The sequence below is a fragment of the Ailuropoda melanoleuca genome, chromosome 8 (assembly GCF_002007445.2).
Source record: "Ailuropoda melanoleuca isolate Jingjing chromosome 8, ASM200744v2, whole genome shotgun sequence".
NCBI lineage: Eukaryota > Metazoa > Chordata > Mammalia > Carnivora > Ursidae > Ailuropoda > Ailuropoda melanoleuca.
This window is the reverse complement of record NC_048225.1, coordinates 40,665,266-40,684,192: the sequence shown is the minus strand read 5'-3', so window position 1 is coordinate 40,684,192 and position 18,927 is coordinate 40,665,266. Positions and strand designations below refer to the sequence as shown.

General features: G+C 37.6%; 1 protein-coding gene across 3 annotated transcripts in view; it reads left to right on the top strand.

Moving 5' to 3' along the window:
• LOC100472805 (glutamate carboxypeptidase 2) overlaps positions 1-18,927 on the top strand; it is a 79,532-nt gene that overhangs the window by 36,718 nt on the left and 23,887 nt on the right. For 2 of the 3 annotated variants that reach the window (XM_002927844.4, XM_019808573.2), the window contains 6 exons: positions 926-1,024; positions 1,534-1,619; positions 3,129-3,248; positions 5,399-5,481; positions 11,414-11,477; positions 15,771-15,838. In XM_002927844.4, the coding sequence (XP_002927890.1) occupies positions 926-1,024; positions 1,534-1,619; positions 3,129-3,248; positions 5,399-5,481; positions 11,414-11,477; positions 15,771-15,838 (520 nt within the window). The remainder of the gene's footprint in view (positions 1-925; positions 1,025-1,533; positions 1,620-3,128; positions 3,249-5,398; positions 5,482-11,413; positions 11,478-15,770; positions 15,839-18,927) is intronic. The other variant, XM_019808572.2, reaches the window with a different exon arrangement.

The following is an 18,927-nucleotide window of genomic DNA, read 5'->3' as shown; positions in this document are numbered from 1 at the left end:
TTTCCATGCCTAAATCAAGAATAAGTCAATCAGTGCTCTTAAAGGAGTCATCATCCTTCCAGATATGTTGAAGTAAAACCACAAGAACCCTTTCATTCCATACACATTATCATATTATCTTTCTCAGCCACCTGCTGAAAAATAACCAGGGCTAGTGGCATGTGCTGGCGGATCTGCCTGAATCTTTCTACCTTTTTACATTTTTTAAAGATTTTTATTTTTTAATTTATTTGACAGACAGACAGCACAGGCAGAGGGAGAAGCAGGCTCCCCGTTAAGCAGGGAGCCTGATGTGGGGCTTGATCCCAGAACCCTGAGATCATGACCTGAGCTGGAGGCACTTAACCTACTGAGCCACCCAGGTGCCCCTCTACCTTTTTAAATTAAAAAAAAAAAGATAGAATGAAGCTTTTAGAGCCTGTTAATTGAAGTGTAATCCTTTCCTTTGCTCTTCTTTACTCCCTAATAGATGTGTGTGAAAGGACTTTGTAAAAGATGACCATATGCATATTTGGGGATATATTTATCAGTGAGAGAAATAATAAAATAGAAAATCCCAGAGTTTGATGTCAGAACTCTTCCCCCAGTGTGTGCCCTGGAAAGCACTTTTTGCAAACTAGCTTTCTGTTAGAAACTGGGAACGCAGAGTCTAAATTCTTACCAGATGTTTGACCCACAGCTGTACCACTTACCAGCTGCATGACCTCAAGCATGTTACCTGTCTCTCTAAGCCTCAGGCCTCTCATCTTTGAAGTGGGAGTAACAGTAGATGCCACCTCATAAGAGCCATAGTAAGGGGTAAATGGCATATCCCTGACTCATAGAAGTCATTATGAGCAGGCACTCCAGAAAGGGAGCTCACTGACATTTTAACTGTTAGCTGCAAAGTGTTCCTTCAGCTAATAATACTTTTTGCGTTCAACAGGAAAATGGGTGGGGCAGCACCGCCAGATAGCAGCTGGAAAGGAAATCTCCAAGTGCCCTACAATGTTGGACCTGGCTTTATTGGAAACTTTTCTACACAGCTAAGAGATTATTTCTATTATAACTCTCTTTGGGGGGAAGAAACCTTTTTTCCAAAAAAAAAAAAAAAACAATTACTGAGGATAACAGAAAAAGTAAAATATATCTAGTACCAGCAGGAAACAAAACCACAGGTTGTAGAAGGGGATACATTTAAATCGTATTGGACAACTGGACAATGGAATCCTTGCATGTGTACATTTAGAAATGAAGCATGAGAGACTATGGACTATGAGAAACATACTGAAGGCTTCAGAGGGGAGGGGGGTGAGGGAATGGGATAGACTGGTGATGGGTAATAAGGAGGGCACGTATCGCATGATGCACTGGGTGTAATACGCAACTAATGAATCATCGAAACCAGGGATGTACTGTATGCTGACTAACATAATAAAATTAAAAAAATTAAAATAAAAAAAGAAATCTTTAGAATGATGTAAGAGTTAAAAAATTGTGGGTCTTAAAGCTTTAACCAGTATTTTCAGAATGTATCCTTTATTTTTGCATTAGAAAAGTCAAGATGCACATCCATTCTAACAACGAAGTGACAAGAATATACAATGTGATTGGAACTCTCAGAGGAGCAGTAGAACCAGGTAAATTAATCATTTGCTCAGCAAATATCAATTGACCAATTCTTCTGGGCCAGGTACTGTTCTGAACTCTGGGAACATAGGGTGAACAGACCACAGCAATTCTTTGCCCTAATGGAACTTACATAAACACAGAATACATAAATATGAGGTAATTTTGTATTGTGATACATGTTGTGAAGAAGAGGAAATGTGGGGTTAGGTTGATTAGATGCCCAAAGGTTAGTTAATATTAAGCTGTGCATGCTTCAATTAAAGGATCAAGGGAGGAAGGGCAGGGAGAAGTCATTTTGAAGTATTTTCTCAGGATTTTCTGGATTTGCTTACCACGTATTTTGCCTGGGGAAATATCTTCGTGATAGCTACAAGCATCTATATAAAAGATAACACTCTTAGAAAATTAAGGTAACCTTGGGGTGCCTAAGTGGCTCAGTCAGTTAAGCATCCAGCTCTTGACTTCGGCTCAGGTCCTGATCTCAGTGTCATGAGATCAAGCCCCGAGTCGGGCTCCATGCTCAGCTTAAGATTCTCTCTTTCCCTCTTCCTCTGCCCCACCCCCTCAACCCCGCTCATGTGCACTCACTCTCTAAAAAATAAAAAAGAAAGAAAATTAAGGTAACTTTGAATTAATGAATCCTTTACATAATTTTATTTTCCATTGAAGTTAATGAGATACATAGACACATGATTTCCACAAAATTTCAGATGACCTACAGATTAATTCATTATGTTTCAGTTCCTTAGGAATTATGGTTATATATTGGTTTCCAACAGGCATACAGTTAAATCACATATTTTTCTTAGAAGCAGCCAATGCTTTCTTTCAGGGGTAAAGAATATTGGTATGCTTTCAGTGAGTATTAAATAATATGTAATGGACAATTCATTGAATCTTCCTAAGTACCTGTTTTGTGCCAGCTCTGTATTAGGCATGAGGAATGGAGGGGTAAAATGAAGACATGAGCCATGGATAAGAAGCCATATATTCAAGTGTGGTAACTGCTTTGTCAGATATGATAGGATTCCTCTAAGAGCTGGATTGTGGGAGCAGTTTCTTCCCATTTGGAAGCTAGGAAAGAGTCATGGAGGGGAAAAATCGCTGAGCTGTACCTTGAAAATTGAGCAGAAGGAATAGGAAGTGGAGAACTTACTACGTGGCCACTGCGTTCTCTTACTCTGAAAATACTGGAAGCAAATTGATAAGTAGGTAAGAGAGGAGTATCAGAGAATTATAAAAGGAGGTGCATAGAATAATTTCTATACTTTTATACTTATCATTACTTCTATACTTATGATTACTATCATACATTGAAGTATATATTTGCTTATCACATTCATATTTTCTTCATACATCAAAATCAGAACAAAAGAGTATATTTACGCAAGTCTTCAGGAACCTTGGTATCTTTCTTTGAGTCATGAGTGCTCTGTATTTAGATGCTCTTGAGTCATTTGCAATTTGCTCCACTGTTGACCTGGAATGACAAGTAATTTTGCAATGATGCTTTCTAGACAGATATGTCATTCTTGGAGGTCACCGTGACTCATGGGTGTTTGGTGGCATTGACCCTCAGAGTGGAGCAGCTGTTGTTCATGAAATTGTGAGGAGTTTTGGAACACTGAAAAAAGAAGGTAATATAAACAGAAAGTAAAAAGATCGGCCTCTCTGAATCTCAGTGTAGTCTTCTCTAAAGTGGGTAAAATTACCACCTTCTCAGGATTGTATGAAGGGTCAACTGAGAGGATGTGTGCAAAGTATACCATCTTAGTAGCATCAAGTACTTAGTAATACCTATCAGCATAGAACAGCTTTCAATAACTAGTGGCTATATTACTCATCTGGGTTAGTTAATTATATTGTTTATTTATTTTTGCTTATTTATAGAATGTTTACATTATTGATATTCATAAAATTATAATCTGAAATAAAGGAATTCTGCTGTTAAGTGTTGCTCTTGACAACAAAGAAGGTGGAGGTGGGTTTCTTCACAGGAGAGGACAAACCAAAACAGGTCATAAGCCAAATTGTACTGATCAGAGAACTGTCCTTGCACCCTTCTAACCTCATACGTCAGGTCAAGTGTCCCAAGTAAGGAGATGGAACCTTTCTCAGAAAACTACTGGTCTCGCTGCCTAATAGGATTTCTCGAATCTTTGATGTTTGTATTCCCACACCCCCAGCCTTGGTTTGCCCTCTCAAGATTTAGGTTTCTTCTCCTAGCACCAGCGCTTTAATTGTTTTAGAATCTTCCTATGAAAACAAAGATAAGATTGATTTCAAACAGCTACTTTTAAAAACATATTACACCTTGAGAGCAGAAAATCTGCTCTGTGTACTGACCCTGCAAATGAGGGTTTGGGGCTGGAAATGTGATCTATGGTTTTTTAGCAGCAGTAAAAACAATGGCAAAAATATGTTAAGTGTGCATGGTACTCGTTTCCTCAGAGAACCAGTGTTTTCATGTGTTCTCTGTTTTGAACTCCTAGCAACCAGGGAGAAGTTTAGTTATTTCTGTTCTCACATCACCAATAAGCTAAACAAGGTTTATAGAATCCATTTGTATAGCTAGTGAGTTGTGTAGCTGGTGTGTGGCAGAGTCAGAGAATCATGGGTTTCAACTCAAATTTCTGGCTACCAGTCCACAAAGCCACGTCTCTCTTTAAAACAAAATGGTAAAGAGCTATATTCTTTTTTCTGCACAGCCATCTTATATTTTAAGGACACAGAATTATGAAGGCTTGAATCTACATAGCTCATGAATTAGCTAGTGTTTAACAGCAGTGTAAAACAATGCCATGATTTTGCAATAAGACTCCCTATGATGAATACAGAACATCACAGTGACAATGATAGCATGCCAAAAGAATGCAATGTTAAGGAATAACAATTCATAGGAAATTTGAATAATATCATGAACAAACTTGACAAAAATAAAACACTGGACTCAGCTGTAGGGATACACATTCTTAAGAAGCACAAATGAGCTATTTACTGAAATAATGACAAGTTTTTGGAGCATGCATGAAGTGCTATATTTGTAAACATGATTCCATTCACTCTTCCCCCAAATCGAGTAATATCTTCATCTTTACCTTGCTACTCCTGGGATACAGATGAAAGGGAAACCGAGAAAGCTTGTGTAACTTCCCCTCAGTCCTACTGCTAGTAAGTGAAAGAACTGGGAATTGAAATAAGATCTTTCTTTAACTCCAAGGTTAGTGTTTATAACTCCCAGCCACATCACCTCCTTGTTGAGTGATCCTCAATTATTGTAGCAGCCACAGACATCAGTACTGCTAACTGAGCGTCTGTTGACAAATTCTGGCAGAGAATGGAGTGAAATCACACAACCAGCTGACATTGAACAATTGTTTGTGTGATGCCAGAACGTGGAAGAGTTGTAAGGAATTTTCTCTCAGTTCTATCTGCTCTCAGAACACAGACCACATCTAACACTTTCTTCTTTCTCTCTAGGCAGCTGCAGAGCCAGATGGCTGCCTGTGTGTATCTAATCATTATATATCAGTTAGAATATTATGACTGCACAGAATTTGTGCTATGTCTGCGTTTTCCCCCTTTTCAGTGCAAATGTGCTCTTTTGTATTGACAAATCAGCTTTAAAATCTCACGAAAGGAAATTATATAAGTAAAGATTCTCACCAGAGTTCACCTTTCCTAAACAACCAATGAAGTTTTAGGGTTGTTTTTCTGTGGAGTTTTACAATGGTTTGGATATATTATGCATTTTCCCAGCATTGATATGTATTCACATATATTTTAGGATGGAGACCTAGAAGAACAATTTTGTTTGCAAGCTGGGATGCAGAAGAATTTGGTCTTCTTGGTTCTACTGAGTGGGCAGAGGTTAGTTGATAATTTGCTACAATATAAATTTTCGTAATAGCAAAGCAGTTAATACTTAATTCTCAAAGATGTAAAAATAACAAGTGAATTCAGTGAGGATATATTCAGACTTTTTTCTAAAATCTGAAACAACACATCCTTGCTTAAAAATAACAATTCTTTGTATTGAAGAACTGTTTTGTTTGAACTTTTGAAGCCACTTAATGTCAATTGTCAAAATGATTTATCTTCATTTTCTGAGAGTGTGATAGTAAATAAGTAAATTCACTAGAAACCAAACATCAAAATAAGATATTACATTTCTATTGCCATTTCCAAATTAGCTCCTAAAGCTATCCACATTTAAATCCTCCCTTGAGCCTGTACAGTAAGGTATACTTTTCACATTTATGTTCCTTATATGACTGACTCTGAATTAAGTCATGGTAAAAATGAGACAGGAAGTCTTACTGCAGAATATTTGATAGGCCCCTTAAGGAGTAATTTTATCTTTACACAGAAGATGTTATACACAAACCAAATGGTAACCACAGATCAGAAACTAGTAATGGATATGCAAAAAATAAAGACAGGAATCCAAGTATATCACTAGAGAAAGCCAACTAACCATGAGAGAAAAGAGCCAAAGAAGAAAGGAACAGAGAGGAACTACAAAAACAACCATAAAATGAGCAACAGAATGGCAATAGGTATATCCCTATCAATAATTACTTTGAATTTAAATGGACTAAACATTCCTATCAAAAGACAAAGAGACAGAATGGATAAAAAAAAGCAAGACCCATCTACATGCTGCCTACAAGAGACTCATTTTAGACTTAGAGACACATGCAGGCTGAAAGTGAAGGGATGGAGAAGCATTTATGCAAATGGCTGTGAAAAGATATCTGGGGTAGCAATACTTATATTGGACAAAATAGACTTTAAAACAAAGACTGCAACAAGAGACAAGAAAGGACACTATATAATCGTAAAAGAAACAATCTAACAAGAAGATATAACAATTTTAAATATTTATGCACCTGACATGGGAGCATCCAAATACATAAAGCAGTTAACAACAAACATAAAGGAACTAATTGATAGTAATACAATAATAGTAGGGGACTTTGACACCCCATTTACATCAATGGATAGATTATCCAAACAGAAAATCAACAAGGAATTAGTGGCTTTGAATGACACTTTGGACCAGATGGATCTAACAGATATATTCAAAACATTCCATCCTAAAACAGCAGAATACACATTCTTTCCAAGTGTACATGGAACATTCTCCAGAATGATCATATGTTAGGCCACAAAATAAGCCTCAACAAATTAAAAAAGATTGAAGTCATACCATGCATCTTTTCTGACCACAACACTATGAAACTACAAGTCAACCACAAAAAAAAAAAAAAAAATCTGAAAAGAACACAAATACATAGAGGTTAAATAACACGCTACTAAATAATGAATGGGTCAACCAAGAAATGAAAGAGAAAATCGAAAAATACATGGAAACAAATGAGATTGAAAACACAATGGTCCAAAATCTTTTGGATGCAGCAAAAGCTGTTCTAAAAGGGAAGTTTATAGCAATACAAGCCTACTTCAGGAAGCAAGAAAAATCTCAGATACACAACCTAAACTTACATCGAAAGAAACTAGAAAAAGAACAAACAAAACCTCAAATCAGTAGAAGGAAGTCACTATAAAGATTAGAGCAGAAATAAATGAAATAGAAACTAAAACAAACAAAAAAAATAGATCAATGAAACCAGGAGCTGGTTCTTTGAAAAGATCAACAGAATTGATAAACCTTTAGCTAAACTCATCAAAAAAAAAGAGAAGACTCAAATAAACAAAGTCAGAAATGAAAGAAGAAATAGCAACCAACACCACAGAAATACGGATTATAGGAGAATATTGTGAAAAATTATATGTGCCCCAAAACTGGACAACCTAGAAGAAATGGATAAATTCTTAGAAACATATAATTTTCTGGGGTCCATAGTCTCTCATGGTTTCAGAGGGGAAGGGGATCGGGGTGAGAGGGTAGCAAGGTGGTGGGTATTAAGGAGGGCACATGTTGTGATGAGCCCTGGGTGTTATACGCAACTAATGAATCATTGAACACTACATCAAAAACTAATAATAGTGACTAACTGAACTTAATAATAATAAAAAAAGAAACATGTAATTTACCAAAACTGAATCAGGAAGAAATAAAAAAATTTGAATAGACCAATTACTAGCAATGAAAGTGAATCAGTAATCAAAAAATTCCCAACAAACAAAAGTCCAGGACCAGGTGGCTTCACAGGTGAACTCTACCAAAAATTTTAAAAAGAGTTTAATACCTATTCTTTTCAAACTAACCCAAAAAATAGAAGAGGAAAGAAAGCTTCCAAATTTATTCTATGAGACCAACATTACCCTGATACCAAGACCAGATAAAAACACTACATAAAAAGAGAACTACAAGCCAATACCTCTGATGAACATAGATGGAAAAATCCTCAACAAAATATTAGCTAACTGAATCCAACGATACATTAAAAAAAAGTCATTCGCCACAATTAAATGGTATTTAATCCTGGGTGGTTCAATATTTGCAAGTCAACCAGTGTGATACATCGCATTAGCGAGAGAAAGGATAAAAACCATATAATCATTTCAATAGACGTAGAAAAACCTTTTGACAAAGTACTACATCCATTCATGATGAAAACCCTCAACAAAGTAGTTTAGAGGGAACATACCTCAACATAATAAAGACCATAAATGAAACCCCAGAGCTGACATCATGCTCAGTAGTGAAAAACTGAGAGCTTTTTCCCTAAGGTCAGGAACAAGGCAAGGATGTCCACTTTCACCACTTTTATTCAACATAGAACCGGAAGTCCTAGACACAGCAATCAGACAAGAGAAAGGAATAAAAGGCATATACATTGGTAAGGAGGAATAAAAACTTTCACTATTTGCAGGTGACATGATACTATAGGAAACCCTAAATTCCACCAAAAAACTACTAGAACTTATACATGAATTCAGTAAAGTTGCAGAGTACAAAATCAGTAGGCAGAAATCTATTGCATTTCTATGCACTAATAATGAAGAAGCAGAAAGAGAAATTAAGGAAAAGCAATCCCATTTACAGTTGTACCACAAATAATAAAATCCTAGGAATAAACTTAACCACAGAGGTGAAAGACCTTCACTTGGAAAACCTTAAAACATTGATTAAAGAAACTGAAGATGACACAAACAAATGGAAAGACATCCCATCCTCATGGAATCGGAGAATAAATATTGTTAAAATGTCCATACTACCCAAAGCAATCTACAGATTTAATGCAATTCCTTTCCAAATACCAGCAGCATTTTTCACAGAACTAAAACAAACAATCCTAAAATTTGTGTGAGACCTCCAATGGCCCCAGATGGCCAAGCAGTCTTTAAAAAGAAAAAAACGGGAGGTATCACTATTCCAGGTTTCGAGTTATACTACAAAGCTATAGTATGGCATTGGCACAAAAATAGACACATATCAATAGAATAGAATAGAGTGCCCGGAAATAAACACCACAATTATATGGTCAATTAATTTGACAATGCAGGAAAGAAGATGCAATGGGAAAAAGAGTCTCTTCAACAAATGGTATTGGAAACACTGGACAGCTACATGCAAAAGAATGAAATTGGGTCACTTTCTTATACCATACACAAAAATAAACTCAACATGGATTAAGGACCTGAATATGAGACCTGAAATCATAAAAATCCTAAAAGAGAGTATAGGCAGTACTTTTTCTGACATTGGCCATCGCAACATTTTTCTAGATATGCCTCCTGAGGCAGGGGAAACAAAAGCAAAAATAAACTATTGAGATTATATCAAAATAAAAATCTGAACAGCAAAGGAAACAATGAACAATACTGAAAGCCTACTGAATAGGAGAAGATATTTGCAAACGACTTATCTGATAAAGGGTTAGTATCCAAAATATATAAAGAACTGAACAGTTCAACACACAAAAAACAATCCAATTAAAAAATGAGCAGAAAACGTGAACAGACATTTCCCCAAGAAGATATACAGATGACCAATGGACACATGAAAAAATGCTCAACATCACTCATCATCAGGGAAATGGAAATCAGAACCACAATGAGGTATCACCTCACACCTGCCAGAATGTCTGAAATCAAAAACAAAAATGTTGGTTAGATGTGGAGAAAAAGGAACCTTGTGCACTGTTGGGGGGAATGCAAACTGGTACAGCCACTGTGGAAACCCGTATGGAAGTTCCTCAAAAAACTAAAAATAGAATTACTATATGATCCAGTAATTCCATTACTGAGTAATTACTCAAATAATATGAAAAACACTAATTCAAAAAGGTATATGCACCCCAATGTTTATAGCTGCATTATTTACAATAATTATTTACAATAACTAAGTTATAGAAGCAACCCAAGTGTCCATCAATAGATGAATTGATAAAGAAGATATTGATATCTATATCTATCTATCTATATATAAAGGAATATTATTCAGCCATAAAAATAATGATATTTTGTCATTTGCAATAACATGGATGGACCTAGAGAATATAATGCTAAGCAAAATAAGTCAGAGAAAGACAAATACCATATGTTGAATTTAAGAAACAATGAATGGGCGGGGGAAGGAAAGAGACAAACCAAGAAACAGGCTCTTAAGTATAGAGAACAAACTGATGGTTACCAGAGGGGAGGTGGGTGGGGGAATGGGTGAAATAGGTGAAGGGGATTAAGAGTACACTTATCATGATGAACACTGGGTAATGTATAGAATTGTTGAATCACTGTAGTGTACACCTGAAACTAATATAACAATGTATGTTAACTATACTGGATTTAAAATTTAAATTGCATATATTTGAACTTACATATATTGTTGGCTTTGTGGAATGGAATAGCTGTAAATATATGCAGAGTTAACGTTTATCTCAACTTCCAGGCATGCTGTAAAACTTATTTAGCTTCTATTATATACTTTAGGAAGTAGGAGAAGCCATGTAAACTTCCATTTTCTTTGGGTGGGAAAAAAAGTAGTGCTCCTGAAGACAGGAAGGATTTATGGTGGCATCAGAAAGAGCCTAAATATTTTGAGGTTGTCCCTTTCAGATTATTTTCACCACCTAGAGTTGCAAGTTTTTTCCACTTCCTTTCTTACTGTTGGGACGCTTAGGAAATTACATGTTTTGGAGATTCAAAATCCACTGAATAGCTTAAAAAACAAACAAAACAAAACAACTCTGCTACACTTTTTTGTCAACATTTTACTATTGTGCAATGATCAGTCTTGACCAGTAGGTGGCGCCATCCTACAGAAGAATTTCATGCTTCTGCGTATAGTATGGAAACTTCACATATTTTTAACCCATAAATTTGAAATTATTCATTCCCTGAGAATCAGACAGGATTCTTGGCGCCTGGGTGGGTCAGTTGGTTAGGCGTCCACTCTTGAGCTCAGATCACGTCTTGATCTCAGGGTCATGAATGAGTTTAAGCCCCGTTGGGCTCCACGCTGGTCTGGAAGCCTACTTAGAGAGAGAGAGAGAGAGAGAGAGAGAGGTTTCTTTCTTAAGTCATTCATGTTTGCTAAGAGAATTTCTTAAAGGGTAAACCATGGCATGGTTAAGGAATCAACTCCTTTTCTATTTACCACATTGAGAATATGAGCAGGTTCGTCTTAAATTTTAATCTTAAAAATGTTTGCTTGTTATTTCTTAGAATAATCTTTATTGGAATTCTTTCAAACAAACTCTGTTTGAGAATGTTATATATCAGTTTTGTGGTCAGCTTACTTCAGATAACTGTACACAGTACATGTAGATGTACATTGTTTTAGGGGGCAGTTATGGTATATGTTTATGGTTTTCTTTCTTTTTTATTATAGGAGAATTCCAGACTCCTTCAAGAGCGTGGTGTGGCCTATGTTAATGCTGATTCTTCTATAGAAGGTAAATGACTTGGTCTCATAACAAAAGATGTGATCTTGGTAGTAGCAGCCACTTAGTTCATAAATGATGCTCCAGTAAGGAGGGCAAATCCAGTAATGTGGTTAGGGACTCTGCTGCTGTGGTTCCAGCTGTGCCCTTGCCTCACAGCAGCTGTGAGCGCAAGAGTGCTAATTTGGGAGAACAATCCTTTCTGATTTGCTTCATCTGGCAAATTACCTTGTCCGTGTTAGGGATCGTAAATACCTGTTAAATGGATAAATTAATCATAGAACTAAAGATTTCTAGTTAAATGAATAAGTAAATCAAAGAACTAAAGATTTCTATGGTTTTAGAATGGGGTAGCAAAAAAGTATAATTTAAATGTAATCCTAGTTTTATCGTATCACGCATATAGATTTTGGAAAAAATACTGATCTCCACGTATATTTTTTTCTTAATTTTTTTCCCAATTCACCAAATAGTTATAGAGCACTTCTCTATGTAATGTACTTTCCAGTATTTCAAAGGAATCAGAGGTTAGTAAAGAACAGTCTTGCACTCAGGACTTTGTTCCTCAATACAAATGATAAATTAGTCCAGGATTTTAATATATGCAGGTACTATGAAAAGGCCATATGGGTGCCTGGGTGACTCAGTCGGTTAAACGTCTGCCTTCAGCTCAGTGTCTGCCTTTGGCTCAGGTCTCTCTCTCTCTCAAATAAGTGAAATCTTTTAAAAAATCATATTACTATATTTTTTAAAAAAGCTATAATCAGACTGGTCTGGAAGTTCAAAGGAGAGAATAATAATAAGTTCGGGAAAGGCTTGAGAAATGACATTTGAGACTGGCCTTTAAGAACAGATTTGCTTTTGATAAGCAGAGATTTGAACAAAAGGGCTTTGTCAGATCTATTTCCAAGATCAAGCAGTCCATTGCCACTACCCTCCACACCCATTCATCTTTCTGTTTTTGACCACATGCACCTTCCCGGCCAGTGCAGCTGCTGTTTCCAGTACTCAGATGGCTGTTCAACACACTCTACCTGTTTAATTCTTATCCTTACAGCCTCCCCTGAACTGTTGCTTTTTCAGGGAAGCCCTGTCTTTAGCACTCATCGCTGCCACGGCTAAACAACTATTTGCTTTACAAACTACTTCTGTTACTAGGCTGTATTCTTCAGCCAGGAGCAGACAGGATCTTGATAACTCGTGGCTTCCTTACTAAAGAAACATGTGTTGTACAGGTGCAGCAAATGAATGAGTCAATGAATGCAGGGAGGTCTTTCAGAATTTTCCTTTTAGTGTAGGAGTAAACTTTCATATCAGCAGTAATTGAGACAGTGCATTTTGCTGGAGGCAAGTTAACATGTACATTTCTTCTTCATGCACCTGTCTGAGTTACATCGTCCCAGAAGGTAGCCCCTGCGCTGCATGTCAGCCATGCTGCCCTCCTCCTCTGATGTTCCTGGTGAAGAGCCTGGCCTTTCTCGGGGCACTGCCACTTCTTAGTTGTGTGACCTCAGGTTGTGACTCACTTTCAGTGTCTCAGTTTTCTCACCTCAAATAAGAGTTACCAGGCTGCCTCGGTTAAGCGTCTGCCTTCAGCTCAGGTCATGATCCTGGGTTCCTGGTATCAAGTCCCACTTGGTCTCCCTGCTCAGTGGGAAGTCTGCTTCTCCCTCTCCCTCTCCCCCTGCTTGTTCTTTCTCTCTTTCTCGGTCTCTCTCTCTCTTAAAAATAAATAAATAAATAAATAAATAAATAAATAAATAAATAAATAAATAAAATCTTTTAAAAAAGAAGAAAAACACTTAAAAAAATAGAGTTACCCGTAGCACGTATCTCCAAGTCTCTTGTCAGGCCATAGCGGTTAATATTTACAAAACTCCCAGACCTGTCCCTCTCACAGAATGAAAGTTCAAAAATATTAGCTTTGGAACTATTACCTTAACTTTGAAACACATAATCGGATGAAACACCTTTGGTATACAGAGTAAGTACTTACATGTGTCTTTCAAAAGTAGAATAGTGTTGTCTTTATTGTTAGTTTTGTTTGTAAGATTTGATTTTTAATGGTTTTAAATCATTGGAATTTGCTGATGATGTCACTCCCTGCCTTAAAATGCTGCATTGTCTCCCCATCATTTTCAAGATTAAGAGCCCATGACACCATGTTACTCAATGACTAGGCCACTTTTCTTACTTTGTTTTATATTTAAAATTTTGTTAAATACTTGTTTTTAAAATAACACAGTAAGTGATACATTGGCTTTCTCATGGTAAAATGCAAAATTTATAAATAAAGCAAAAATAATACCACTCTCAAACTCAGCCCTCTCTCCAAAGGTGCTACTGTCCTCAATTTGGGATGTTTCTGTCACACTGACATTCACCTATAGAATTTAGCTCCACAAACCATCAGTGGTGTTGAAGGTGCTGTCTTAAGTGCTTTACATGTAAACATTTATTTAATCCAATCATCCTGTAAGGGAGGTACTTCCGTCTCCCTTATATAGAAGAGGAAACCACCAATTCAGAGAGATTAAGTAATTTTCCAAGGTCATACAGCTAGTAAAGGATTGAGCTGAGACAAATCTAGCTAGTCAACTTTATCCTTTGAACCACTATATTGTGTTGCTCCTCACTACCTTATACAGGTTTTCATTACATATTACATGTTACATATTACATGTTACATGTTACATGGCTGGTTCTGCATCTTCTCCTTCTCCATTCAACAGAATTTATGGAAAACTTTCCATGTCAGTATATGTAGATCTATCACTTGAAAACAAAACTTCTATAGTGCCTTTGACAGAGCAATTTATGTCTTAACTCTCCAGTGGATGGTCACAGATTGCTTCAATTTGTTTCAGTAAATATCTTGTTTATTTGCCTGCCTTGCCTTTTTCTATACAAGCAGAGAGTGGAGGGCTACATGGCTTGGTCATGATACATGTGCGTTACGTGGTAATACATGCTGCCAGACTACTTCTCTGACTCTCTGGTTTGCACTCCAGTAGCTCTTTATCACTTTTTAAAATGGCAGTGGCTAAAACTTGTACATACTTATTCTTCCAGTTGAATTTTAGAACCGGCCTTTCAAGTTCCATGAACAATTCTGCTGGGGTGTCTACTTATTGTTAAAGCCTCAACTTTTGCTGTTCCCAGACATGAAACTGAAGCTTTGAAATAAGAGTTGCTGGCCATTCTCTGAGTACATCATGTACTTTTATATTTCTGGGCATTTGTATAGGCTATTCTTTGATGCAGTTGTCTTAACTTCCCCTTCCCCAGGCCACCATCCTGCTTTAGCATCCCCTCCCTGTGCTCCCACAACTTCTTGAAGGCACCTTTCCTGGCTTGTTCACATGATTCTCAAACTCATCAGACAGAATCCTGAGGAATGGGAATGCCATCTCTGCTCTCTATTCAGGACTAACTGGAGAACATCTGCCTTGTAAATGCATTTTTTAGAAGATTTTATTTATTTTAATAGTGTGTGCATGTGCACACATACATGTGGGGTGAGGGGCAGGGGGTGAGGGGCAGAGGGAGAGGGAGAGGGAGAGGGAGAGAGAGAATCTCAAGCAGACTCCAAGCTGAGCATGGAACCTAATGCAGGGCTGGATTCCAGGATCCTGAGACCATGACCTGAGCCGAAATCAAGTCAGATACTTAACTGACTGAGCCATCTAGCTGCCCCCATAAATGCATTTTTACAACAAATATTTATTGGGTAAATGCTAAAGGCCAGGACTGTGCTAAGCCCTGAGGATAGGGCAACAAGTAAAAGAGAATACCTGCTCCCATGGAACTTCTAGTCTGGTGGGAGGATAGAAAATAAAAAGGCAAATATTTAACATGTTTGAGAGATAACCAATGAGAAAAATAAGCCAAGGTTAAAAGATAAAGAGTGGCTAGGATAAAGGGAAGAGATGGTGTCCTCTAGGTAGGGTGTTCAGAAGAAAACTCTCAGAAAACATGACTTTAGACTAGAGGGGGAGTTTTAAGTCATGCAGACATATTGCAGAGACCTGTTCCAGGCTGAGGGAACTGTATATGCAAAGCGCCTGAGTAGGAGTCAGATTGGGCAGAGTGGAAGGTGAAGATTTGAAGTGGTGACAAGGGTTGTTTCATGGCTGGAACTGAGGACTGTGGTGAGAGTGATGGCTTTTATTGAGTAATAAGTTGGAGAGTTTTTACTGGATCTAGGTTTTAAAAGGATCCTTCTGGCTAAATAGTTAAGATTCAACTTTGATTGAAAGAATAAAGTAAATGAAATAAAAAAACCACCCTCTCTTTATCTTTAAGGAAACTATACTCTGAGAGTCGATTGCACTCCACTGATGTACAGCTTGGTATACAACCTAACAAAGGAGGTAAAAGTAATTATGTATAATTTTAGAAAGCTCGAGTTCTACAAATGATGTTTTCTTGAGGTACCATTATTATGTTAAGCAGCTGCATGGTTTTATAACTTTTTCTCTCATATAGCAAATATTCTGTCTAATAAACTCCAGAGAACATAACATCTACTAAACTCTTCACACATTACCCCATTTTTCCCAACTACCCTGAAGCAGCTTTGGGGTGGCATGTGTCCACCATCCCCATTAGAAATTGAGAAAATGGAGATTAAAAAGCATTAACCCCCATATGCACCCCAATGTTCATAGCAGCATTGTCTATATTAGCTAAATTGTGGAAGGAGCCGAGATGCTCAACAGATGACTGGATTAAAAAGATGTGGTCCATATATACAATGGAATATTACTCAGCTATCAAAAAGAACGAGTTCTCAACATTTGCTGCAACATGGATGGCACTGGAGGAGATAATGCTAAGCGAAATAAGTCAAGCAGAGAAAGGCAATTATCATATGGTTTCTCTCATCTATGGAACATAAGAACTAGGAAGATCGGTAGGAGAAGAAAGGGATAAAGAAAGGGGGGTAATTAGAAGGGGGAATGAAGCATGAGAGACTATGGACTCTGAGAAACAAACTGAGGGCTTCGGAGGGGGGTGGGAGAATGGGATAGGCTGGTGATGGGTAGTAAGGAGGGCATGTATTGCATGGTGCACTGGCTGTTGTACACAACTAATGAATCATCGAACTTTACATCAAAAACTAGGGATGTACTGTATGGTGACTAACATAATATAATAAAAAATATTACTATAATAAAAAAATAAAATTAAAAATAAAAAAATAAAAAGCATTATCCCCCATAGTCACACAACTCATGCAGTAGCTGAACTGGGACTTGTCCTGTGATTTAACTCCTTAATTTTAAAACTGATTTATACTCCTTCGTATAATTTTTTTTAAAGATTTTATTTATTTATTCGACAGAGATAGAGACAGCCAGTGAGAGAGGGAACACAAGCAGGGGGAGTGGGAGAGGAAGAAGCAGGCTCACAGCGGAGGAGCCTGATGTGGGGCTCGATCCCATAACGCCGGGATCACGCCCTGAGCTGAAGGCAAACGCTTAACCGCTGTGCCACCCAGGCGCCCCTATACTCCTTCGTGTAATTATATCAATTAGCCCAGGACACAGGAAGAGGTAAAATTTCCAAATGATTGAGAAGGAGTATGTGAAAAAACACCAAGCACTGATTCCAGGGTGAAATCGGTTTGGGGCAGAGGCTAGGTGAGACCATGTATCCCCCTTCCTGACTTCCAGCCTACAGCTACACTCCACTGAGCCCCCCTGAACTGGGCTGACAGCTGAGGTCCTATTAATTCTTTTTTTTTAATTTAATTTATTTTATTTTTTAAAAAAATTTATTTATTTGAGAAAGAAAGAGAGGGAAAGAGCATGCAGAGGTGGGGGTGCAGAGGGAGAGGAGCAAGCTGACTCCGTACTGAGTGCAAAGCCCTATGTGGGGCTCCATCCCATGACCCTGAAATCATGACCTGAGCTGAATTCAGGACTCAGGCATTTAACTGACTGAGCCACCCAATTGACCACATAATCTAAATTTTATTTTTTTTACTTTTTATTTTTTTAATTATATTATGTTAGTCACCATAGAGCACATCCCTAGTTTTTGTTGTAAAGTTCCATGATTCATTACTTGCATATAACACCCAGTGAACCATGCAATACGTGCCCTCCTTAATACCCATCACCAGCCTTTCCCATTCCCCCACCCAGCTGCCCTCTGAAGCCCTCAGTTTGTTTCCCAGAGTCCATAGTTTCTCATGGTTCATTCCCCCTTCTGATTACCCCCCCCGNTAGTTTCTCATGGTTCATTCCCCCTTCTGATTAACCCCCCCCGTTCTTCTTCCCTTTCTTCTCCTACCAATCTTCCTACTTCTTATATTCCATAAATGAGTGAAACCATATGATAATTGTCCTTCTCTGCTTGACTTATTTTGCGCAGCATTATCTCCTCCAGTCCCGTCAATGTTGCAGCTAATGTTGAGAAATCGTTCCTTTTGATGGCTGAGTAATATTCCATTGTGTATATAGACCACATTTTTTGAATCCAGTCATCTGTTGAAGGGCATCTTGCCTCCTTCCACAATTTAGCTATTGTGGACAATGCTGCTATGAACATTGGGGTGCATAAGGCCCTTCTCTTCATTACATCTGTATCTTTGGGATAAATCCCTAGTAGTGCAATTGCTGGATTATAGGGTAGCTCAATTTTTAACTTTTTAAGGGACCTCCACACTGTTTTCCAGAGTGGCTGTACCAATTTGCATTCCCACCAACAATGTAAGAGGGATCCCTCTCTTCACATCCTCTCCACAATTGTTGTTTCCTCCCTTGTCAATTTTTGCCATTCTAACTGGCATAAGGTGGTATCTCAGTGTGGTTTTGATTTGAATTTCCCTGATGGATAATGATTTTGAACATTTTTTTCATGTGTCTGTTAGTCCTTTGTATTGACTTCATTGGAAAAGTGTCTATTCATATCTTCTGCCCATTTTGTGATTGTTTATTTATTTCTTATGTATTGAGTTTGACAAATTCTTTGTGGATCTTGGATACCAGTCTTTTATCTGTAGTGTCTTGCAAATATCTTCTCCCATTCCGTGGGCTGCCTCTTAGTTTTTTTGACTGTTTGCTAGGCTGTGCAGAAGCTTTTTATTTTGATGAAGTCCCACAAGTTCATTTTTTCTTTTGTTTCTCTTGCTTTGGGAGATGTGTAATGAAAAAGTTCCTGTAGCTGATGTCACAGAGGTTGCTGCCTACTTTCTCCTCTAGGATTTTGATGGATTTCTGTCTCACATCGAGGTCTTTCATCCATCTGGAGTTTATCTTTGTGTATGGTGTGAGAGAGTGGTCAAATTTCATTCTCTTGCATGTAGCTGTCCAATTTTCCCAGCACCATTTATTGAAGAGACTGCCTTTTTCCACTGGATGTTTTTTTCCTGTTTTGTCAAGGATTAGTTGCCCAAAGAGCCGAGGGTCCATTTCTGGGTTCTCTATTCTGTTCTATTGGTCTATGTGTCTAT